Source organism: Clinocottus analis, unplaced genomic scaffold (assembly GCF_023055335.1).
Source record: "Clinocottus analis isolate CAN_PGR_092001 unplaced genomic scaffold, fCliAna1.0.p SCAF_7, whole genome shotgun sequence".
NCBI classification, from domain to species: Eukaryota; Metazoa; Chordata; class Actinopteri; order Perciformes; family Cottidae; genus Clinocottus; species Clinocottus analis.
This window is the reverse complement of record NW_027176229.1, coordinates 17402200-17426292: the sequence shown is the minus strand read 5'-3', so window position 1 is coordinate 17426292 and position 24093 is coordinate 17402200. Positions and strand designations below refer to the sequence as shown.

At 41.6% G+C, this 24093-nt stretch overlaps 2 protein-coding genes across 5 annotated transcripts in view; one reads left to right on the top strand and one right to left on the bottom strand.

The window, feature by feature from the left end:
* Positions 1 to 594: 594 nt before the first annotated feature.
* wdr31 (WD repeat domain 31) lies at positions 595 to 7941 on the bottom strand. Of its 3 annotated transcripts, XR_011080215.1 has the most exons (11): positions 7655 to 7941; positions 6888 to 6958; positions 6315 to 6447; positions 5809 to 5883; positions 5558 to 5702; positions 4733 to 4833; positions 4465 to 4532; positions 3888 to 4029; positions 2479 to 2641; positions 2097 to 2348; positions 597 to 1995 (listed from the first exon to the last, which is right to left on the bottom strand). XR_011080215.1 is itself a non-coding variant. In XM_068605277.1 (10 exons), exons 2-10 carry the CDS (start codon positions 6932 to 6934, stop codon positions 2155 to 2157), a joined length of 1068 nt encoding a protein of 355 aa, XP_068461378.1. In that variant the 5' UTR covers positions 6935 to 6947; positions 7655 to 7941; the 3' UTR covers positions 595 to 2154. The 3 variants fall into 3 exon arrangements, 2 of the variants coding, with proteins under 2 accessions (XP_068461378.1, XP_068461377.1); XM_068605277.1 differs by having other exon boundaries at positions 595 to 2348; positions 6888 to 6947; XM_068605276.1 differs by having other exon boundaries at positions 596 to 2348.
* A 3301-nt stretch (positions 7942 to 11242) lies between these two features.
* LOC137805142 (guanine nucleotide-binding protein G(q) subunit alpha) overlaps positions 11243 to 24093 on the top strand; it is a 199811-nt gene continuing 186960 nt past the window's right edge. Inside the window, exons 1-7 of one of the 2 annotated variants that reach the window (XM_068604926.1) lie at positions 11243 to 11477; positions 11656 to 11892; positions 20216 to 20400; positions 22052 to 22206; positions 22424 to 22552; positions 22878 to 23007; positions 23817 to 23970. In XM_068604926.1, the coding sequence (XP_068461027.1) occupies positions 11757 to 11892; positions 20216 to 20400; positions 22052 to 22206; positions 22424 to 22552; positions 22878 to 23007; positions 23817 to 23970 (889 nt within the window). In that variant the 5' untranslated portion in view covers positions 11243 to 11477; positions 11656 to 11756. Of the gene's footprint in view, positions 11893 to 20215; positions 20401 to 22051; positions 22207 to 22423; positions 22553 to 22877; positions 23008 to 23816; positions 23971 to 24093 lie in introns of both variants that reach the window. The other variant, XR_011080205.1, reaches the window with a different exon arrangement.

The window sequence follows — 24093 nt, the reverse complement described above, 5'->3', positions numbered from 1 at the left end:
ATTTTTATTTTGTTGAATTTGGTAATAACTTTATAACATGTGACTTTTCTGACACTAGATGGCACTGGTACATCTTTGGTGTTGCTTAAAAGCCTCTGGAATAGATATTCATTTTACAGTTTACTTGACAAAAAGAAAATAGAACAGAAATGTCTTTATCTTTAAGAGCCTTAAAAAGACTTTAATGAGTCTCAGCTGTGCCATGAGTTTTGCTGTGTACACATACATTAGAAAAACATCTTAAAGGCATTGATATGTACTGTTATTAGCTGGTCCTATTGATGTAAGAAATTGTGCTAAAAAACATGAAATCCATATTTCTAACATGTGCCTGCTGTGCAGCAACTTGTAGTGAATTACAGATTGCAAACGACCCGTGCAGTGGAAGTCCATTCTTTTCACAGATTGTCACGGTGCCTATGAGCTAAGCAATTAACCCCAAGGAGCTCCAGTGGCTGGTAATACAAAACTTAAGTTGTACACGGCGGCAGTTTTTGATAGAAACTTGCTTCTATTAGATCTTTTTTTGTCACAGCAGACAAAGTACATGCTATTGATTTGCACTAGGATACATCTCTGAAGTATCTGTAGTACTCTACTGGATGAGATGAAGCAGGTGTTCATATTTAGTGACATGTAGGAGGCATATTTCATACAAGTCTGGGACCAAACATCTCACCTGATAAAAGACACAACCCAGATTTACTCACCAGACATTATGAAATAATGTATTGCTTTATTATAATGCATCTAACAGATTAAATTATCTGAATGTTTAGTAGCAAATACCCAAACAGTAAAATTCTCATGAAATTAAACCGTTGGTTCCCTACTGCTTGTAGTGTTCCCTACATTATTTTTAAATATTTCATAATTGAATGTGGATTCCTGGGCACCGTATGAAATGGTAATCAGTTTTACATTTACACTCATATTGATAATAGAGTACAAGTGGTTTAACTCGTCTCTTGACAATGTTGTGATTCTTGGCCAAATTCACCCACTTAAGGTTGCTAATTATAACATTAGCAGTCGCAGGTTAAACTACAGCCTGTATTGCTAATCCTGACAAAGTAGTTTAACAAATGTTGTTAAAAGCACAGTAGCAACACGATACTATAACAGTCTAATGTTTTAATCAATCTTAACTTGTGCCAGGTGTAATGTTAGCAGCTGTCTTTTGTGTTTGTAATGTATTCTAATCCCATTTATTCAAACAATACTTTATAAAAGGGAATTACTCAGGGTTTTTTGCATAGTCATTTTGAAATTTAATGTATTGAAGATCGGCACCAACAACACCTAGGCAGCTTCAGTTAAAAAATATCACAAACCATGAAATGAATTCTACCAAAAAAAAAAAAAAAATTAAAAAAAAGAAACCCAATGTTTATACAGTCTTGTGTCATAGGTTCTCATTTGGTCTAACACAAAGGTTAAATCTACAGAACAAACTAATCAACAGTTACATATAATCAACATACACTTATACTTCATTACTCTGTTTTGGTTATAAAAATAACTTTCCACACTGACAAACAAGACTGCAAGTCTGACTGCATTTACTAAATTGAATCCAGGAAAATGAAATACACTTGACCAAATAACTGGCCCCTGACTCTAAGAATACTTCCACATTTTCAGCACCACTCCAGATGCATCAGGATGTCCTCCAAACGCGTATGCACCACCACCAATAAAAGCAATACAACATGTGCATTAAGCATCTTGTCAAATTCACCGAGCTGAAGGAGCCTATTAAACTGAGAGCAATCCACAGTTTCATCTGGTTTGGTCCATGAAAGCAGCAATCAAAGCGGGCTCCTTTTACAGTCAATTAAGGGAAAATATGACTTACAGACCAGTCTCCCAGCAGAACAGCTCTGATGGGCTTCCAGGTGTTTTTGATGGGCGAAAAGGTGCATCCTCCATACATGTCATTATCAGCGCCTCCTTATCTCACTGATCTCTTCTGTCACTTCACTGTACGGCAGTCTAGTAAAGCCAAAATGTTGATAGAAATGTGTAAAATATATATACTTATATATATATTTTTAAAGAACTGACATGACGTCCTAGTCCAGTGATATGCTCACTGAGTAGCTGGCTGTTCACAGATCAGGGTTTCGAGTCCCACCAGGCTCCTCCTGGCTGTCAGAAGCGTGCCACAACTTTGAGGTCCATGCCACCTGACTCCGCCCCGGAAACCTGAGCCTGGTTTGATCCGTTGCCGACCTGGATATGATGGAGGCCGCTGTTGAAGCTGGCACACAGCAAACTGTTGGAGTCAGTGGGAGCCAGACAAACCAGTGGACCAGCACCATCCAGACACAACGTCCCTAAGCAGACTGAACAGAGGATGGAGGAGGTAGGGTTGGATGAGAGTGAGAGTAAAAAGCCTCACACAGCCAAACAATGACGGTAAGTGTGTGTGTGTGCTTCTGTACATCAATGTTTCCATCCATTAGTGGGTGTTACCTGCTGTATTCTGATCCCAGAGTTTGACGGAGCCGTCATGGGAGGATGTTGCTACCTGAGTTAGGCCACCAGGAGGCGTTGGAAGAAACATACAGCAGGCGGTGGTCTGGTTATGACCTCTGTACTCCACAACTTTACAGCCGGGCTGACGCAGGTCCCAGAGCTAACAACACAGACACAAACTCCACTGAGAACAAATGGCAATGCCAGAAGTTTCAAAACTAACATCGGACAGTTGAGGAATCTGAAATTGTGCCATAACAAGTGTTAATTATATAATTGAAATTGACAATAATATTTTTTTAAACTACATTAAGCATGACTAAATCATTTAAAAAAAATTGTATTACTAGAATAATATTACTAAATTAACATATCTATTCAAGTATGCACACAAAAGTTACAGTCCTCAAAACAAACAGGGAAAGATAGACATCCACCCACCTGAAAATTGACACGGATCAATGCTTTTCCAGCTATTTTCAAACAATGGCCTCAGAGCACCACCTAATGGGATGTGGTACTACCAACTGATAACTACCAACTTGTAATATAAGAAGTTACTTATTTTTAACCAGCTTGAGCTCGTTATCTCAATGTACTTGAGAACTCACATGAATAAAGACATCAAATTTAAACTCATCTTGACGCCTCATCGGGTAGAGTCAGCCATGATCTGCCACTGTTAGCACTAGTGTACAGTGACACAAAATGGATCACTTGTTGAAACCAAAACGTGATGTGGAACCCTAACCCTGCACCAGTAAAGGCTCTCAAGGCTGTGGTGAGGAAATATGACGCGCAATACCATCATATCAATTAGATTCATAATGGCAGGCAGTGATGGGTGAGAGGAATATTTATGTGTTATTATAAGAAGCTGAAGTGGCATAACACATAATTACAGCCCAGTTTATGTTTTTTCATGTTGTGTTTTTCCCCATTTATTTGGAAAGGCGGTTAAAATCAGAAGTGGGCTTTAGGTCACAAACGGTTGCGAATCCTCTGGAAATAAATAGGATTAACTTCATATTTGACTTGTCTCTTGCTACTTTTAGAAGACACAGATTAGACAGGAAACATTTCTAGCTGGGGGCTCAAGCTGCAAGCTGAGGGAGTCAAACGCACAAGGGAAACATTCAGAGACCATCTGCACAAAGGCAATGTTTAAATATTGTTTTCTTTGAGAGGAAATAAAAGAGACAACTGGTATCAACCGAGTAGCCACCAGTCTCCCCGCTTTATGAGCTACAATAATAAACATATTGTTCATCCCAGATGATGTTTGTCTTGCATGACTGAAACAAAGTCAGACAATAGGTAACCAGCTGACAGCCCCAACCAATCCTCCATCTTTACGTCTCCGTCTATACAGCCAGCAACCACACAAACACCTCCAGTGGTCTCACCGTGGCTTCACAGCCCTGGCCTCCGCAGCCGTTGCTACTGGACAGCAAGTAGTTTCCATTTGGAGAAACATCACAGTGGGTCTGGATGTACTGCTTGGCTGGGAAAGTATTGGTTACCTGCCATGTACGGCTGTCCCACACCCTGTGCACATACACAAAAACATTACTATAGTAATACACTAGTGCAAGCTACTTCTTTTTTTTTTTTTTATCCGACAAGTAAAGTAAACCACAAACAGAACCAAATGATATATTGACATGTTAACAGTACACTGAGGATAGATGATTTATCATCCATTTTTGCTGTAATACTGGACGTGCTCAGGCTGCTGTTAAGTGCCTCTCAAAATGTTTTGTATCATAAATGTTTTAGATGAATACAGGTACAACACTCTGTGAGAATATTCCACTTACAAAGGCTCTAGACCAGGTACAATACTGCTTATATTAAACAAGTGTCTATTACCTCATCATTTGGTGATAACCGCACAAACAGAAGCAATTTTGCAGTATACAATACTGTAGATATGTGCAAGTGCAGTAGTAGATATAGTTGCAGTCACACATCTTTCTGTACCTTATGGTCTTATCCTCAGAGGTCTGGACTATAGAGGAGCTGGCTGGCACCCAACACACATGAGTCACCTGGACGGTGAAGAAAGGACAGTGGAAAAGTTTAGCGCCTGCAGGGCATGAACTCAGACGTAACAGTCAGATTGAAAGGCTTATTGATGTGATTCTTTTTTCATACATGCTCAGGTACACACCTAAGGCAATCCAGCGTGCTTGAAACAATTCTTGGTAAAAGGTTGTGTGCACACAAAAGCACATACTGTTATTCTCACCAGGTTTCTAGAAACGTTGTGTCTCTGTTCACATTTTGCAGATTCTATATCCCACAGGCACATCCAGTTGTCACGAGAACCAGTGCACAGCTTTCTTCCCTCTACAAATCACGATAAAAACAGTTCCATGTGATCAGTGCAGATCAGTGATCTTAAATATATGACAATGTGTATGAAATTACAAAACTCTCATTGACAAGAAAAAGCCTCGAAAACACCAGGAATGTTTTAATATTTCCATTGAAATATATTAAAACGAACATGAACTTGCGTTGTTCTGGTTGTTAAACTGAGATAATAAACTTATAGTCCAGTCAAGTAAAAAGATGTATCACCGCTTGCTTACAGGATATTTTACTTGCTGCTTGTAGCAGCATCTTGACAGACCAAGGCATAAAATCAGTTCAGAGATATTCCCCTCAGCCTTCAACACTATCCAGCTTATCGCTTTCACATCTTACATTTGATCTGTACCCTGGATAACTGAAAGTGGACTTTCATGCAAACAATGCTGAAGGATAATTGGATTTATTCTCAGTTTAGATTTTTTATCACTCTATATAAACTGCTGCAATGACTGGCTGCCAATAAGAACAAATATATCTGTTCCAAATCAACTACAAATATATATGAGCAAGAGTATAACTATGGGTATTTTATTGATAGTAGGTTATGTTTTGTGATAGATAAAACATAAGAGATAGAACATAAGGCATAAGGGTATGAACTTCATCTTAAGCAAGGAAAAGGCTTCAGAAACTGTTAAAATAGGTACACCTGACTGATGAGACCCATTGTGTGTGTGTGGTGTGTGTGCGTGCGTACCAGGGCTGATGGCTAGTCCGTTGACCACCAATTCATGCCCACAAAATTCCTGAATGGGTTCGTCCCCCTGGTTTAGGTCCCACATCAGAACAGTCTTGTCCCGTGAGGCACTAAAGATCCATGTACTGCCTGGATAGCACAGTACCTGGCAGATAGACGGAGGCAGAATTAGGAGGACACATTGTGTGTATGCGTAAAATCTCTGAGCAGCATCACCTCATTAGTTTGTGCAGACACAGTATGGATGTTACCTTGGTAACCTCTCGGTTGTGACCCTGGAAGGACTGACACATCCGGCCTTGTTTCCAGTCATACACCACCACCGCCTACGGGTGCAGACACACACACATTTACAATCACAAACATGTGCACACAGTAATCACCACATGTTCAAGGATGCTCACATATATTAAATTGTAAACGGATACATTTATCCAGAGTATGTTTTTTTGCCACTTATTCACCCATTTAGGGAGCTACCATGCAAGGCGCTGGCCTGACCATATGGAGAAATTTGGGGTTCAGTTTCTTGCCCAAAGACCTTTCAGATGTGGACAGGAAGATGTGTGGATCTAAACACCAACCCTGATCCACAAGACTTGTTATATCATCTACTTCAAAATGTGAACTATCTTTTTCTTTCATCAACTGAACCGTTCTAAAACCCAGAGAAAAATCATCAGCAAATAATAATAATGTCATTAAAATGCTATTATTTTTGGAGTAGTCTATACTACAAGTGGATAGAATGATTTACCTGGTCACTCCCACCAGAAACACACAAATCTGGGCTAAGATTGGTGACAGTGTTGATGGAGCCTTGATGGGCTGGTTCATACTGCATCACCTGACTGTCAAAGGTATGATCTGCCTTCTCCCCCTGAGATGCCCTGCACAGAAAACACAGAGAGAGAAAAAATCACAAATCGAACATATCAGCCAATTCTTTCCATCTCAGATTTTAGCTTGCCAACTATCTGATTTTAGTTGCATCTGCAAGTAGCTCCTGTCTTGTGGACAGCAATGAAAACCAATCCCAAATGACTGAACTATGCATATACTCACACGTTTGATAGTACTTTGTTTTCATTTTTTCTCTAGTGTAAACCAACTACACGCTTTACAATGAAAAGATTTTGCTGGATTCTCCTAACACACAGAATAACAATAAACTTAAGGTAATAAATAAATAAAAAATAAGGCATAAAATATAGTAACAAAATTGCACAAAAATAGGATAATGGTATTGCTCTGTGTAAAACGTGCACTATGCATTGCATGTAGTAGATACAAGGACACAGACCCTGTTTCAGTAGCATGCATGTCTCACCTGTATAGGTCAGACCTCTTGCGAAACTTGCTTTGTAGTTTGCCCATGTCTGCTAGGAACCTGCAGCCACACTGACAGAGAAATGGTATAAAGAAAAATAGAGAGAGGAAAAAAAAGAAAATAGAACAACAATGTATCGCTGCATGCATAAATGTCTATCCTTGCCTTTAGTGATCGGTGGTGATGATGAGGAACAACAGATCACGTCACTTTACAAGCCTGAGCTGGGAAGTTGTATCTCATTATAGCAAAATTAGTCAGATTGAGACCTAAATGCTTTGACTTGGAAACCTAAAGGGATTTGCTCGCTGCAAATGTATCACTGTACACTTTGCTCTGCCAGACAATTGTTATTTAATACTATTTAAGGCTCACCTACATACATTGCACATCCCCACTTAGGTAGACAGCCTCTTACAGCAAATATATTGCATAAGGCTTAGACAGACTAGTCTACAAAGTGAGATTAAACCACGAGTTCTCACGTAAACGCCGCCTTCTCACACACACACGCACAGCTAAACTCCTCCCTCGTTATCCCGGCGTACTCCTCAAACAATCGACAGGAAGGAGAGGGCTCCAATCCTATTAGAGCCGCATCATTACTGTCACAAGGCATTAATCGCTTGAAAACACCTGCTATGAACTGTGCTGGCAGACGTTACGTAACGAAACCGAGGGTTTTCACCGAAACTTGAGTAACTTGTAGTAGAAAAGCAAGCCATGTGGTACGCCGCCCTGGGATGAGTGAATCCAAAAAATCTTACCTGTCTCCCGGCAGGTGTGGTCGCTGCGTGCTGCTGAGGTTGTGGCTAGCTCGCTAGCATGCTCACTAATCTTTATCGGTCATGTCAAGATAACGCGCTGGTAGCGCCGAAGCGTGGTCATACACACGTTCAAACTTGGCAGAGTCGTTGTCGCGACGACCGAAAAGCGTGTCCCCCGGCCACTGCCATGGCAGTGAGTTGTTGTAACTGCGTGGGAAACAACACTGAAGTGTCTTTAAACTACAGCGGACCCATCCCTCTCTCCGTAGCGACCGCAGAGCGACGCTTTCTCGTATCTAGGCGAGGGGTGAGGTCATGTGACACGAGGAAGGAAGTAATCGAAAGCGCTCTTACAAAATAAAAGTCGTATTTGCCGTTCGCGGTGTTTTGTTGCAGTTCCGGATGTGTACCGTCTCCCGTCTGGAATTAACTTGCATTCAATACATGTGCACTCTGCACACCTTTTCTGGTCATGAGCGGAATTGTAATTCATGGGCACACTACGCCATTTATTGTTTTTTTTTCTCCCCCCTCCGGGGGCTGGACTGAGGGTGGGGGGTGGACAGAGGGAGGAGGGGGGGGGGCTGTTTGCTGCTGAGATTCCCTCCTATCGACCCCCTCTCACTGTGCATTAGTATTACTAATTATGCACAAATACATTCACAAATATGTACTGTGTGAGCACAATGACGGCTGCAATACAATTATGCACAGAGAAGGCAACACCACACTGAATTTATCAATTATATAATTGCTATGAAAAATTTGGACAAATGGATCTTTTACAAAACAGGGCCTCGACCAGGTAACGTAAGATCCATTTTAAGGATCTTCTCGTCGTCAATTGATTTTTTGATTACATAATGTATGCTTCATACCTTACCAAACAAAAGAGGCAAACCAGCACTTGGGGTATTTTATACCATGTGTTTGAGGGCTTTGGGCCAGTCGCCTGGTTGATAATACTAAGTTTTAGTTATGAAAGAGAAGACAGACGTTATCTTCATGAACTGGATTTAAACAAATTCATTACGAACAATTAGGCATGGGATGTCGCATTGAAAAGGTCTAAATAGGCCACTTAGTTATGTTACAATCAGCACCGTTCAATACTATGTGAGATGACCTTAATTTTAACTTTGTTCACAGCAAATGGTTTATTTTAATATGACTACAGTTTAAACTGTTATATTTGTTTGTCTGGCATTTTAGTGGCAAAATAATGTTGATTCTAACGAGGATGGTGTTACAAAAAATACTTTATTTCCAACCTTAGTAGGACAGAATAATTCCCTCCCGGTCCATCCTCTGCACATCTTTTAATACTTCATATTTAAATTCACTTGTCATTTACACTTGTCACTTTCACATTACACTTGTTTAAAGTAATGTTATCTGTGCACTTCCTTTTTATTTGATATTCTATTGTAAATGTAATTGTAAATTGAATATGTTCCCAGTTCTTATCCTGTGTTTATTGTCTAATGTTATGTCATGTTAAGATTCATGAAACCATTTGAATGTTTTAGATAATGTACCTCGAGTGTGGATATTTCCCAAAACAGTGCCCGGACATTATTTATAACAGAGTCAGTATTACAGGTGGAACACAGCATGTGACTCACAATGAAACAAGGGTGGCAACACATACAAAATCTGGGCAGAAATAAATGTAGCATAATTTAATCAATATTTACAATACAAAAAGTGTGTATCTTTACATGAAAGGTAATTGTTTCTATTTAAAGATGTATTTACATAATCCCAGCCAATCTTTAGGTACACATACACAAAAAACAATGATCTTGTTATGTGTACTATGTTGGAAAAAAATGTGCAAAGCCATGAGTAACACAAGACTGTCCTGGCTCTAACAAACACCTGAGACAGCTGTCCTAATAATAAAAACATCCTAACATAGAAACTTCACTATATCATTTGAAACTATTTTATCCAATGCTTTTAGGAATCGGGCTTAAATAATAGTGAACTACTAATTTTGCTTAATCCATAAAATAATATGTTGTTGACTTTGCAAATGTTTGTTTTACATGCAGAAAAAAAGTAGTTTTTACAAATACAAGTCTTACTTGATCCAGGTCATATTATAACATAGAAAGCTGCCCTAATGTTTTCAGGCAGATCCAGCAGGATACATTTTTTTGTCAGTAAAGTTTCCAGGCAGTTCTTGAACACGAGCTGTTAAACCAAAACTGGCCTATAAAGCACCCCTTAATCTGACTGGGATCTAAATGAGGAATTCAGTATGTTGCCTGGGACCCAGGCTCACACATTCTCATTATATTGGCCCTGTGAGAAGTCCCCTGTTGGCCCAAGACCCAAAACAAAACAGCTCCCACACTAAAGTGTTGACTTATGAAATGATTGGCTGTCTTTTCAATCACAAGTATTGCCAAATGTTTGGTTGTGGAAGAGGTCGAAGTAAAAAAGAACACTGATTCACTGATAGCAATACTGGATCAGACAAGAACAGTGGGGATAATCATAATGGAACAACTGTGTATACATGATACGGCCTCTACCATCCATCTACCCATCCATCCACTTATCGTTTCATCAATCTGTAAGTGTGTGGGCCTATTGTTAGAATAATATGACTAACAACTGCTGTGTAACGCTCCAGTTTGTAAAAGGCGTATGGCGCAGATGATGAACAGTTACACAGGGTGAGTACAATTTAAAGGACACATGTACAACACAATGTAATACAACTGTATGGAATGTAACAATGTAGAATAGTGTGATCTACATCTTTAGACGATATCATTACAAAACAATGTCGCCACAAAAATGTCAACATTATATTTGCTGGACTGGACAGGTGCTATAGTTTGCCACAGATGTGGTCATCATGCCGTCACAAACGTGCACAAAACAATGACTTGTATTCAACATCCTATGCTGCCATGTCACATTTAGCCTCTTCTGACTGTGACGACTCTTTCCATGAAGTCAACCCCAAAAAAAAAGAGTTTAAGTGTAATTGTCCCCTATGACGCCCACATGAGGTCCGCGTTCAGCTCCTTCATTCATACATTTTCTATTCCACAGGTTGGGGTATAAATACGTGTGTGGCGTTTGTTTGACGTGCCACTCCCCCCTTGTCGGTGGAAGGCCGACGTCACCCTGCCAGCGGAGGAGTGGATGGCCTCTGTCATAAAAATACATGAAGAGAATCGAGGAAAAGGAGAAGATTGGCCGAGAGCAGAGCCTGCTCCTTTCTTCTCACACCGCCGCCGCTGAGCCACGGACGCGGACGCCGTTTGGAGACGAACCGGGACATATTTGGGTCGCGACATCGACAGCTGTGGCTGAAATGCCATGTTATGCGCGGCTTTCTTGGCTTTTCTGAGCAGACGGAGAGAGATAACTGTGCTGTATCCCAGCCTAGCGGATTGGAGTGAAAGTCCGCCATATTCTGCCTTACCACGCCCGGGAGTCGAGGAAAATATACGGACGGCTTTATTCATGGGTTTACCACATTGCCATCACCCGCGGACGATAACGTGAACACGGGGTGGGGGGGTGGGTGGGGAGGGAGTATGGGGGGGGTCATCGTGGTGATTGGAAAACAGCAACACTGAAGACTTTGAAAGGGGCCGGAACACACGAATATTGCTTGACGAGCTCACACGGAGCAGCACGGAAGATGCGTCTTGAAGGGATCTGTTGCTCATACTGAGAAGGAAAAGCAGATCACACCAATTATCGCACGGATATTCAATTCAACCCGCTTTGGACACTCATTTGATGCTGTTCGGGGGGAGAAAAAGCGGACCGAAACGGGGTGGTGGTGGTGTGTGTATGTGTGGCGGGGTCAATCATTTCTCAAATATCACATTTTCCTATCCACCATAATCTGTGCGCTGTTGTAAAAAGGCGTCCACGCGTGAATTCACCGTAAATCGGCCTGCACGAGGACGTTATTTGGCATTCACAGGCCTCTTCTTTTTTCTTTTTTTTTTCTCCCCCTACCACAGAATCTGAAATCTGAAATCTGAATGAACCAGTAAGAGGGAGGGGGGAAAAAAGCGAGAAGTGCTCTTTAAAAAAAAAAAAAAAAAAAAAAACAGGAGCGAGAATGACTCTGGAATCCATAATGGCGTGTTGCCTCAGCGAGGAGGCGAAAGAAGCCAGACGGATCAACGACGAGATCGAGAGGCAGCTCCGCCGGGATAAGAGGGACTCACGCCGGGAACTGAAACTGTTGCTTCTCGGTAAGCTCGGCAGGAGACGGGGGGGGGGGGGGTAAGGGGGGTGCTTGACAGACGCACAGCCCAAATTCCTCACCCCCCAAAAAAGCACATTTTGTCGGGCAAGGGGGTGTGTGCGCGTGCGTGCGTGCGTGTGTGTGTGTGTGTGTGTGTGTGTGTGCGTGGAATTGGCTTCCCACCTGAGTGAAGTTGGGGGGGCCGGGTGGTTGAAATACACAAAGACCACACGCACTCACACGCACACACAAACACACACACACAAACACACACACACACACACACACGTCCACGTCCCTTTATTGTGTGTCAAGAAACACACTTGTTTTAACTAGTAATTTACTGTTTTATTATTATTATCATTATCATTACCTGTCTATCTATATGAATATTATATTTTTGTTGTTATCTCTTAATGCGTTGGCAATACTGTCTTTGCAAAGAAAATTGAATAGAGAGAGAGAGAGAGAGAGAGAGAGAGAGAGAGAGAGAGAGAGAGAGAGAGAGAGAGAGAGAGAGACCCCAGTGGTGGTCTGCTGGTCACCATGGGCCTCACCTCTTCTCTGTGCATCCACCTGTGTAGCCAGGCCTGGAGGCGTCCAGGTGGTGAGCTCACGAGTGTGTCAAACATCGGCTGGGCCAAAGTCTAGCGTTTTATTGGGAGTAATCAAGGCAGCATAACCCGGGCAGTGATTATATCACAGGTGTCGGTCTGTGGAGCACGGTTGGAAGCATGTTGTCCTATCATGTAAGGAGGCGTGTGTTTTTTTTTAAATATACATTTTAGTAATCCTCAAACAAATTGAATCACCAATCATCATTAGAGACATGATGTCTTGAAATAGACTCCAATCAAGTCGTACAACATTTAAATGATCATATTTGACCTTTTGTAACCTGTGTTTTTTTTTTTGTTCCACTGTTGGGCTGTGATATGGGGTGGGTGTTAATCCTGTCAAGAAGTATTGGTCATACTTTGAAATTTGAGTATAAAAAAAAAGTAATCAACTCACCATCACTCATTCGATTTGCAAAGAAAAGCCCATTAGTTGTGATGAGCGTGGTTGTGGAGAGCAGTGCCAGAACCCTTTGTCCCCGATCCAGTGCCCTCCTTTCTCCGTCCGTTTAAACATGAATTAAGGTGGGAGAGCAGAAACGGGAGTTAAGATCCCGTCTTGCAGAACATACTTTAGGAAGAAAGCATGCAAGGTTTCCGTCTCTTGAGGGACGTGTCAAGAGAGGTTGAAGCTTTGCCATCCCGTTGGTACAAAATTATGAAATGAATCCCCCCCCTTAACAGGATTGGAAGGGGCTGACTGCCACCTCCCTTGTTAACGGGACAAATAATTGTGTTGTTGTTGATTATAATCTCTTAATACCCAACAATTCGCCTATTATGCAAACGCTTAAACAGCCACTGACCCCAAACTGAAAAAAACGACTACGGTTAAGTAACCGTATTCCTCGTGAGGGTTTATTCAATGTTTAGTCACTACTCTTGTGATTCGATGGCCTAAACCGAATGAAGGATTAGGAGTCATATCCAATCTGTATCGTTTGTGTAGGAGCTGCTTATCCGTTGGCCCTATCGATATGGTGTTGTGTTTCAGTGGTTTAGTAGCATGCCTCTAATGACAGGATGCTGACAATTAATGTCTTTGAGCATTAGGTTGCAGGGAATATACGATCCATTAAGTAGCAGAGTAAAAAGTTTCCAGTCATGGTGAACCATTTGTGTGACCTCACACCAACATGCGCGTGGCTGAGCTCCCAAAACAGTTATGGCTCAATAAACCTTTTTTTTTCTCTCTCTCTCTCTCTCTCTCTCTCTCTCTCTCTCTCTCTCTCTCTGTGAGACGAGAGCTCATTAAATACGAGCTTATGCAGTGCTTTGAATTCACAGGCAAAGTGTTTGTGTTTTCATACACACTCCACCGCTCCTCTACTAGTTAACCAGAGGAAGCTGTGCATGTCTATATGGCTCCATTAGCTATCTGTGTATTGTGGGCTTTCAAACTCACTAATTACTCAACATCCCGTGGGGCCGAGCACAAAACTCGCCGTCAAGTTGAGAACGCATCTCAATTCTTCAAAATGTCCAACGTGGCTTTTTCACTTGTGGTCTTTCAAACACACTGATTGCTTTAAATCCACGGAGACGGGGCACATTGAAGCCCACACACAGCACAACAAATGAGAACGTTACAGAACATTACAAGTGTTTAATCCATCCTCCTTGTGCACCTAATATCCATTAAGGCGTTGTAAAATAATGACGGAGATGTACTGAAGTTGTTGCTCATTTAACTGGGGCACAGGACCAACAATACAGAGTGGAGGAGCTGAGGAGGAGGGGGTTTGATAGTGTAATGCTTAGAAGCTGCCTGGCGCACGCACGCGCACACACACAAACACACACACACACACACACACACACACACACACACACACACACACACACACACAGTGTAAAGCCAGCTAATGAGTCAGAGACACTCAAGGATTCACTAAGTTAGGTGACTCAGGAGGAGTCCAGCTAAAATCGATGGTTGAATGAGGCGGGGCATCTCAGCAAAAACCAGCTGCTGAAATTGATCTCTTCCAGCATGAACATAAACGCATTAATTGAAAATTAAATCACTGTAATAATCCATTGGAACAGCTCAGACCTCTCAGTGTTTACAAGGAAAATTGACACAACATTTTTTCAATTCAATTCCATTTATTTAGTTTCGCCCCAAATCACAAATGTAGGCTTTTCCCCACCTGTTAATGCGCAAAGCATTATGTTAACCAACAAGGCCAACAGCTTTCCAACACAATGGACTGTGCCAACTAATAACTCTGATGTTTGCTGTATTGCACGGGAAAAAAAGCATCATGACCGTTATTATCGCCACCTGTGCTTTACTTGCTACAAGAAGTCCAAACGTCTGCTGTGAAAACGTCTGACTCATTTGGGAACAATAAAGCTTGCCGTTAACAAGACTTATTCCCAAAGCAAAACAAACATGCTAGCCAGGTTTGGACGCCACATAAGATGATGTTTTTGAAGTTAATGGGAAGATGCCAACAGCCGATACCCTTAACAGGAGATCACAGTTGGTCACAACACACAAACTTACATTTTGTCAGAGTAAAGTGGAGCATTAATAACCTCTAGATCGCGGCGATGGAGAATTAATGCGAGACCCTCCCACGCGGCAAGCCGGCAAAAATGGAGGTGCCGTCTGCATGGTTAGAATTTGCTTTAAGACGGAAGTTGGAAGACAAGAGGACTCTCCTCCTCTGGAGGAGTGAACACGGCTTAGAGGGCACTTGACTAGTGGCGGAGATAAAGAAAATCACTTCTCCTTCACTTGCCAAACTTTCTGAGATGTGCAGGCGGTGTGGAGCATTTAGTCTACAACAACGTTTATTTGGTCGGCAAGACATTATGATGGGAATTCCATGTTACATGATAGTAAATTAGGCATACTAGGAGAATTAGATGTTTCTGTTCTCCTTTGCAGCTGGGATCGGCTCCAGCGCCCCGCGACCTTAAAGAGGATAAGCGGTTTCGGATAATGGATGGATGGATGGATGTTCTCCTTTGTTTTTGACGAGTGAACTTCTCCTCTAGGTGTGACGTTAGGTCTGGAGAAACCTAAAGCGGCGGAGGAAAGAAGGAAGAAGAAGTGCATGTGAAATTAGCTCAGATTCCAAACCTGTGCAGTTATGAGACGTTCAGGGTGATTGGAGAGGAGAGGAAAGCAGCAGCTTAGCCTAGGAATAGTGACATGAAGGCTGGAGACTGAAGTGAAACTGAGGATTATGTTTTATTGTTCATTTAGCTAGAAATTGTGTATGTTTTGCTGCTGCCCATCCTCCTGATGTATGTTTTACGAGTGATTTTCCACCTTGCAGGCGGCCATCCTTTCAGTTGGTTTTGTATAAAAGGACTTTCAGTAGATACCCCCAGATGCATCATATCAAAAATGTGCTCAACTTTATGGAGTTAAGTTGAGTTCATCTTATAGTTGTAACAAGAGAAGTTATTGGAGCTTGTTTTGGTGAGCGGATAAAGATGATGAGAAGATAAAGACTACTACGACATCCAAAACCAGCTGTGATCAACCACTAAATTCAATTGATCCTTAGTATGATGCCCATGTTTGTGTAACGTGCGTGTGGATCAGGAATACAATGAAGGAAAACTACTGAAGGAGCACATGCACAGCGCAGGGTCTCCTAGGATTGTAGATTATTAATATTTATTGAAAGTTATATCCTCAAAGTGAACTGAGAGATCGTTTTATTCCACCAAACCTGCTTAAATACCTTTGAAACCAGATTAACTACCTCTATAGTCCCCTGTACTGAAATAAAAAGGATTTTATTTTCACTAGAGCTCAAATAAGAAGTAAATTAGTCCATCAATTAAAAACAAATCAACCTTCTTGGTTATTGTTGCCTTGGCCTAGTTTAATGTAAATGGTTCACAATTTTCTGACATGTTATCATTAAAATGATTAATCGAGTAAATGACCTGCAGATTGATATAAATGGAAAATAATTCATAGCTTGTGCTCTTAATTTGTACCCTTGTAGGATAAAGCATAGAGCGTAGCCCTTACTTACTTGTTGCAATCCTTTATGTATTGCATGCATCAGATTCTATTTACTGAGCATTGAAGTCTGAAACATCTGTTACAGTCCGGAGGGTTAACATGAATGATGATCAGACTCGTCTACATCTGCTAAATTCATTAGAAACTGTTCAATTACAAAAGTGGCACAGCCCAGCTCCAGTCCTCAAGAGACCGTTGGACCTAGTTCTGATGCCTGTCCCCTTTACACACTTACGCATTCTCCCAGAAAAGGAAGTGAGTAGTTTGGTCGCCTAAACCTAATGAAGTAGGTTTGTAGCATTTATGTTGTGTTCTGTTCGTTAACCACGTGTTTTAATAATTTAAAACTTGCGACCATTCAGTTCTGCGGGAAATGTTTTCCCCTCGTATCGTAGTGAGCGTGCACTTCAGTTGTATGGGAACATCATTTTGTAGAACAGTGAGCAGTTAGATACTTTGTAAAATCATTTCAGCATTACAACACAAACACAACTTTTGACCTCGTCTCTCAAAATTATTTGCAAAAGTGTTGATCTACTCAATCACTGTCAGCTGCTTTTATCGGACAAACGAAAGCCGTTGGTTCCTTTTCGAGGCCACGACTCAACAGAAGTCCACCGCAGCTTTTAATAAGCTTTTAACAAACGCGTGGTTGGAATTGTGAAAGGAAGCACTAAAGACGTTATGATTCTTGTATGAATGCAGCCGAGTTAACGGTGCAGGAAAACTTGGAAAAATGATTCACTTCCACTGTAACACATAGCAATGCAGTTCAAGTCTTAACAGAGTATCCTTGTCTGCAGTACGGTCTAGGTCTTGCATGGCATTGGCAGGATATAAACATCATCTTTTTCACACTTATGGCATGAGCGCAAAATCCTTTTCATGTCATTGAAATGGCGAGGAGCAAAATTCTTGGTTGAGAGCGTTATGTTCCTGCAAATATCTACAAATGTGATTGGATACAAGTTGTATTGTCACCATATATATATATTTGTTCAGAATCACAAAGAAGCAGTTGTTATAGGAAGATCCACGCATGTTGACAAAGGATCAATCTGAATGAACCAATACTGTGTTTTCCAGATTTGACGACGACACGGATACGGACTGTAGTTAAAGACTAAAACCTTTGTTCAAGTTAACGTGGTACTCTGGCCTCCCTCCGCTGTGTTCTCTCCTTGAGGAGATGCTTCGCTCTCAGTGTTGAATTAATTTTCTCTTCTTCACTCGTGCATTTTTTCTCATGATGATGAAGCATTATATCGCTGTTCCTGCATCCTTTGGTTTAAAAAGTCAGCTGCAGGCGTCTCCGGTGTCTTGAGGCCAATTTTTCAATGGCGGCCGCTTGAACATGTGCTATGTTTGTTCTCCCATCTAAAGTTTGGACAGCGTAGGTTGTGAACAGGTGGCCCCTCACAGTCAAGTTTGAAATGTCCAGAGTGTTACACGAGTGATTGAGTGCAGCAGGCACGGAGCGGCCGGCCTCTCCTGCTACTGAGTTGGACTATGGTAACGAGTCCTGCGGCGAATCAGACGCGCTTACTTCAAAGATGTAATGTTGAGCCATTCACAGCAACCTGAGACCTCAGGGTTAAACCTGGGTCACTGCATTGGTTTGAAAGTTGACTCAGCAGCCTCTAATGGTCAGCACACACTGCTGCTCTGTCTCTTTTTCCTTCTCATTGTCTCTCGTTGGGGCTATAGAGAAGACCCAGTGGGAGCCAGATGTGGTCAAGCCATCCTGGAATTCTTTGGAGACATTGTCAGCCTCAATATTTTGAGGCTTTGAATATATTTTTGTTTGTCATTATGCATCAAGCTTTTTGGTTATACAATGTTGTGGAACTTTCTCAAACCTAGTATTAAAGTATTGTAGGATACCGTCGCATTAATTAAGTTTATTCCGTGAGGATTGTTTTCTTGAATGGGTGAATCCCCAGAAGAAACCCTTAAAAAGTAGAAGTCAAGTGTCTTGATATACATTACATTTCAATTCTGTCACATGCAACTCAATGACAGCATGTCAGCTCCAATTTCTCAGGTGCCAGACATGTCAAAATTAAAGGCAACTATGACATACATTTTAAATGTATGGATGAATGTATGACCCGCTCACATCCCTCTTCTAGCGTGGGGGCATCCAGTTTGAACATCCACAAGGAGACGAGATCTGTGCCGCAGAAGAACAACCCAGATCCTTTGTGCCATTCAAATCCAGAACCCACTGACATTTCATTTAAGCTTTTTTTTAGATTACTTATTGTTCCACTTTTTCTGTTTGAAAAATAGAACGTGTCTATTTTTAGGGCGGATGCCGTGAGCCATTAACTCTTGTTGCGCAGACTGCAACAACTACTACTTGTCATTGAGGTTAATGTAGTCGTTACTTATAGGTGGACGGAGTGTGTGGTTGGAAAGCAGGTGGTGACGAGTCTCACCCACCCTTTGGTGCTACAAGGTGAAGCGCATCAAAGGGTAAAGCAACGATTACAGTGTGAACAATGCATTAGCATACATTATTAGAATACATTAGCAGCAGCTTTTGTTTGCATGGTAGCATTTCCTCTCTGCCTCATGCACCTTACGACAGGAATTTGTATTTTTAAGGGTTACGTGCTGGGCTCAAGAGCACTTCAAGGGTAACTGTGCTAACTCCTGTTTGATTATTACTGCCTTTCATGCTCCTTCCAGGCTTCCAAACTGGCAACCGCACAATAGTATTCTCGAGGTTATGGTATTTCAGTGCTCGTTTATTCTTTAGCTTTGTTTTGTGAAGTGCTCTGTCTGTGTTGGGAGGCTAACGTGGCTCAAGTGTAGTTTATATTATACAATATAAAGGAGTGCAACGCTTCCAGACTTTCTTAACAGAAACTTTGGGTCACACTGGAATGCAGCACACATCTCCTGGCCACTGAAATGCAAAACACACACACACATACACTCCTTCCTGCCAACGTTATTCAAGAGTTGGTGGTGAGGTAAAGTTAGACCTTTCAGTTTGTCTGCCAAGATGCTCAATGAACCAAAGAGAAATTACACCCCCAGCTCTTCACACCCAAATAGTCCCTGTCACCACTGAGAGGAGAGAGATGTTGTTCTTGGTCTGCCACCAGACCAAACAGGCTGAGAGAAAAGTAGCCAGCGCATGATATTAGATGTGTGACTGACTGAGAGAGTGAGGACATATACTGTATGTCTATGTGCATGTGTTGTACATCTGTGTATTCATGTGTGTGCAGAATCCATGATTCAGCTGTGTTCTCACTCAGGAAAAGTCCTCGCGTTTACATTTTTAAATGTTTTAGAATGACTTTTTTTCCAAAAGTATGACAAATCTATATTTTTTTACTTAACTTTAAAGTGTTTTTGTTCATATGTTCTATCATAACAATGGCTCAAATGACTATGAGTAAAAAGGGTTGTTCAGAGTGATGAACCCAAAGAGAATTATCACTCAACATATGCAGATTCCCTCTATGCAGCCTTTTAGCCAATTATGCCTACACTATTAATGGCTATCCTCTATTGCATAACTCTAATTAACTAACTAAATAGTATTTTTTGTGATCATCCAAATTGTGTTTATGTTATTGTGGTTTCTGTTTTGTTCATAGAAGTTCTAGGAAAGTCAAAAATTACTAAATCCTGTGCAAACCTACAGAATAATCAGACTCAATGTATTTTTTCCCCTTTCCCTGTGTGTTTTTTTTCTCCAGGCACTGGGGAAAGTGGGAAGAGCACATTCATCAAACAGATGAGGATTATCCACGGCACCGGTTACTCTGACGAGGACAAAAGGAGTTTCACTAAACTGGTGTACCAGAACATCTTCACAGCCATGCAATCCATGATCCGAGCTGCAGAGTCGCTCATAGTCCCCTACAAATATGAGCAAAACAAGGTAAATGAGATCCATTCAGCCAAGCCATTTCAAATTCCTCAACTGAAATGACGACGGTTGTGAGGAGTAAAACGACTCTAGAAAGTGGCCACAGCGTCCTTGTATATTTTTAGAGCGCTGTCTATCTTATTTGGAACAGCCATCCTTAATCATTTCCGGTCCTTTATGACACTTCCTGTGTCCTTAAACGCTCCATCTGTGCTCCTGTGTGTTTTCAGTACACTCAAATTCATGAGTGCATATCCAGAAACACAAATACAGAAGCGAGAGCTAACCTTAAGCTACTATCCTTGTGGCTTAGTTGTATTAAAGGAGGGACTTCCTTAATTGTTAATACACTCATTATTGTACTGTGCAGAACATTTCATTGCACAGTCATTGATTGTTTACGACTTCTCTGCTGCTGTGGTGGATCACCACTGTCCATGTTATCCGTTGCTTCCCGTCCCACATTTGCATGCACACGAAGAATGAAACTGAATGTGCTGTTTCAGCTCAGACATTTCTCCATTGGTTTGTTCACTTTGAACACAATAGAAAACCAAGAAAATCCCTCAAATATGACCATATAATACTTATTCATTAATAAAATGAAACATGACAACTTGTAGGTAAACCTTTTCTCCTATCCTACTTCTCACTAGATAAATATTCCAGTTGACCAGCTCCTTCATACTTTATAATCTCGTATCTGGACTAAATAAAGTGCTGTTATGAGTTTAGTGTGCTTACACATCAGCTAGACATTCAGTACTTAAAATACTAGAATTGTTCTATGAACGTACCACAAACAACAACGTGGATGATAAAATCAAAGTTATGTGTACAACAGAACCACTGACTGCCTTCCAACGTCCCTCTGCTCTCCTACGCATGAGGCTAAAATGGGAAGTATTATATCTCTGACAAAGAGTTCACTGACATCGCAAAGGAAGTGGAAATGAAACCTTTCTATCCCATTTACACTGTCTGTCTGACTTATAATAAATGCCGTGATTAATCAAGCACACCCATTAAAGTAGTACCTATATTAACTACCTGTTTTGTCTTCTATGTCATCTTATTTGATTACTATATAATATTCTGTTCGGTTATTATATATAATTAGTGCAGTATGCAAAAGAGGAAGAGTTTCACATTCAGGTACATGTTGATCTCTTGTGGTGGGACTCAGAGTTTTAATTCTGGGGCAGCAAAACTTTTCTCTTAATAGCCCCGATGGGATTGAGCTTCAGATATTAGGTCCACACGGAGCCTGTGGGTGTGAAGTCATGTCCGGATATAGAATACGTTGAGTGAATGAGAAAAGAAACCAGTGATAATTAGGACTGCATAATCTGTCTGTTGATTGTTATTCATTCATGGCTTAGGGTGTCGAGTGGAGTGCTCCTATAATCATGGTTGTCTGTTAGATTCCTGGCTCCTCCTGTTCGCATGTCGAAGAGACACTGACGCACATGTTGCCCTCCAGGCGCTTTACAACAGGCCGCGGCTCCTGAAAAGTTAAATGCAATGAGGTCAAACCTCTTGCATGTAACGATAAAATAACGCGTGTTTTTGTATTGTCAAAGAAGCTGTAAAGTTTTGATGAATTCGTACTTTGTGTATGGTGTGGGTAAATAAGATGTGTCTCTTTGTTTCTTCACTCCAGGGCAACGCAAACCTCGTGAGGGAGGTGGACGTAGAAAAGGTCAGCATGTTTGAGAATCCTTATGTGGATGCAATCAAGAGCTTATGGATTGACCCAGGCATCCAGGAGTGCTACGATCGAAGGAGGGAATACCAACTCTCAGACTCCACTAAATAGTGAGTAGACGCTGAGGGGGGGAACAATACAGATATTAAGACCACAAAACTCTGGTTTATAACTTAAACTAGAGGCTCATAAGAACTCAGGGAAAACTTGTTCGGGAAAATGTTTAAAGTGAAATACAAGACTTTCAAGCAGGCAAAGGGTTATATTTTGGATGGTTTTCCGTGACAAATACTCACCCTGGTGCATTTCTCCTCTCTGCCACTTTAGTTACATGAACGCGTTGGACCGGATCGCCCAGCCAGGCTACCTTCCCACCCAGCAGGATGTGTTGAGGGTTCGAGTCCCCACCACGGGCATCATCGAGTATCCCTTTGACCTGCAGAGTGTCATATTCAGGTGGGGAAAGAAATATATTCAGGATCAGAAAACATACATAACATTGTGCACATAGCACACAGACTGTGTCTACGTAAATATGCCCAGTAGTGATTGGTGGGATTGGAGCCACGCAGGCTTCACGACCCACCCACTTTGACCACACGCTCCCTGAGATAACTTCAGGGATTAAAGTATTTATTTCAGCCCACACCATGAGGCTTTCTTATTCTTACCAAGTTTTTCATGTGCCTAAACCTCTCAAAATAGAAGAGATTTACACAATTTACAAACATTTTGCTCATCGTGACTGTTTCTTCTCTCCTGAATGCTGCTGCCGCGACAGGATGGTGGATGTCGGAGGTCAGAGGTCGGAGAGGAGGAAGTGGATCCACTGCTTTGAGAACGTCACATCCATCATGTTCCTGGTGGCGCTCAGCGAGTACGACCAAGTTTTGGTGGAATCGGACAATGAGGTGAATGATGAAAACATGCGCATAGACCATCTTAATCTAAAGGCATGCTGAATAACCACACTACATGATTCAATTCAAGGTTTGTGTGGTGCTTAGCTTCACATTGTCAAACCAACTGTGTCCATTCAAATGCTTTGTTATTTAATCTGGCTCTGACGATTAAAAAAAAAAAGAAAATCTTATTTCAAACAATGGAAATCAGACTGTCCTCCTGCCTGGCCGCACTCCGCCTTTTTTCCCTTGGAAAGCATTTGTAAATGATCAACCAGCTGATTTGAATTCCACCTCGGGCCACGTCTCCTTCTTAAGAGGACGTAGCATGTGTGTCAGTCTGGTAAAATGTATCAATGAGCAAGTGTGTGTGTGGTCTGTATTTGCGCCCTTGTGTTTTGCTTCCTCTGTTACCTGCAAACTGTAGAAAGAGAAGACTGACCAGCCGTCACACGATTTGTTTTTACAATATACAGAAGATAGTCTGTTTGGCACTGTAAATACACTGCAGTGTTATCGATGTGATATCCGAGGCTTGCTTTTCGGACGATTGTTTTGTTCAATTAAATACGGAAATCAAGTGCAAGGGAGAAATGAAAGTCTCAAAGGCAATATGGCCGCCGCCTCCTCATTGTTAGTGCTGCTCCCTCTGGTGCGGTGAAACGTTTATTAAAATCGGTACCTAATGAGAATGAAAAAAAAGTGTGCTTTAATTAAGTGATTCTCTCTCTCTCTCTCTCTCTCCTTCCTTCTCTCTCTGTCTTTCTCCTCCTCGCTTTACCTCTCTTCACACACACATTCACACACACTCTCTGTAGAACCGAATGGAGGAGAGCAAAGCTCTGTTTAGGACAATTATCACGTATCCCTGGTTCCAAAACTCCTCAGTCATTCTCTTCCTCAACAAGAAGGACCTGTTGGAGGAGAAGATCATGTACTCTCATCTGGTGGACTACTTCCCGGAGTATGACGGTGAGTAACAGCAGCATTGAGTCAGCTCTGTCCAGCTCAAACTGCTGCTAGTTTGCACATGTTCACAGATTGTCTTGCCAGTTTTAAATTGATGAGTGTTCTCGAAACACCAACATTCACTCC